Source organism: Amphimedon queenslandica, unplaced genomic scaffold, assembly GCF_000090795.2.
Source record: "Amphimedon queenslandica unplaced genomic scaffold, v1.1 AMPQUscaffold_1518_Cont26472, whole genome shotgun sequence".
NCBI lineage: Eukaryota > Metazoa > Porifera > Demospongiae > Haplosclerida > Niphatidae > Amphimedon > Amphimedon queenslandica.
The window spans coordinates 1-1,175 of NW_003558139.1; the positions used below are offsets into that span (position 1 = coordinate 1).

A 1,175-nucleotide genomic window follows, 5' to 3' on the forward strand; every position below is an offset into this window, starting at 1 on the left:
GACTGCATAGACATGTACATGTACATACCGTATTTCCTCGAATAAGGGCCCTACTCAAATAAAGGTCTATCACTAATATACGTATATTACCACTATAGATATGCATATTAGACCCAGTATTATGTGCCCTTGTGGTTAGAGTAGTCCAAATAGCCTAATTGTTCATCCTCAGTCTTGAGAACATAAAGTCGTGGGTTTGAGCCCGGGTTTTGGAAAATTTTTAACTTTCATTTTCGTGATTTTTGCCTCTGTTAAGCAATAAATGCCCAGGCCCTTATACGAGGAAATACAGTACTTGTTCCCAAAGGTCAAGATTACACCATTAGCTATTAGTAAACATGGAGAGTGTTTAATAACATTATTAATAACCTGTTTTATCAATGAAGCAGCTGCTTATACCTTACATCACAGACTATTTTGAAAACACTACGGTTAAACTATAGTTCAACCCAAACAGTCACATTATACATGTCGTACATGAAAGATACGATATCAATTAGAACACGGTACAGAGTATTTCTCTAATTTCCTTTCCCAGTCACCTTGTCTGGATGATAGTATCCATTCTGAAAGGTACAGTTCTGCTCTGTAGTGATAATGCAGTCACCTGATATCCCAATGCAGCAAGGATGGAGGGTAACGTCACACAGGCCACCAGAGTTTAGGGACTCGTTGAGACACGTGCTTGGACCTCCTAGAACCTCATTTGAGCAACCATCACCCTCTTCAAGACAACTGAGAGAGAGAAAGGGGGAGGGAGAGTGAGAGAGAGAGAGGGAGGGAGGGGGAGGGAGGGAAAGAGAGAGAGAGAGGGAGGGAGGGAGAGAGAGGAAGAGAGAGAGAGAGAGGGAGGGAGAGAGTGAGTGAAAGAGAGGAAAAGAAAAGACCATTTCCCATATAAATACACATAATGTATACACAAAACCACAAATGCCAGAGTAGCACTACATTAATTACATTTCCTACCTTGAGAGTGGGAGCATGCCACATTCACTGTAGCCACAAGAGCCAGCATAACAGCAACGAAGTCTTAGCTCATCGTTACGCCTTTTAGCAGCTTCAACTCTAAACTGAACGTTATTACGCATACACTACAGGGAAGGAATGGAGGAGAAAGAAAAATAACATAAAAAATTCAAAAAGGAAGCTACATTACATGTAGGACAAGAGAGAGA

General features: G+C 41.2%; 1 protein-coding gene across 1 annotated transcript; it reads right to left on the minus strand.

The window, feature by feature from the left end:
• Positions 1–521: 521 nt before the first annotated feature.
• Positions 522–1,101, minus strand: LOC109593438 (uncharacterized). The gene is made up of 2 exons (XM_020008514.1): positions 967–1,101; positions 522–735 (listed from the first exon to the last, which is right to left on the minus strand). Exons 1-2 carry the CDS (start codon positions 1,086–1,088, stop codon positions 522–524), a joined length of 336 nt encoding a protein of 111 aa, XP_019864073.1. The 5' UTR covers positions 1,089–1,101.
• Positions 1,102–1,175: the final 74 nt, after the last annotated feature.

Coding starts and splice junctions, on each gene's coding strand:
- LOC109593438 (XM_020008514.1), bottom strand. CDS start 1,088: ATGCGTAATAACGTTCAGTTTAGAGTTGAAGCTGCTAAAAGGCGTAAC. Junction 736..966: donor GGCATGCTCCCACTCTCAAG/GTAGGAAATGTA, acceptor TCTCTCTCTCAG/TTGTCTTGAAGAGGGTGATG.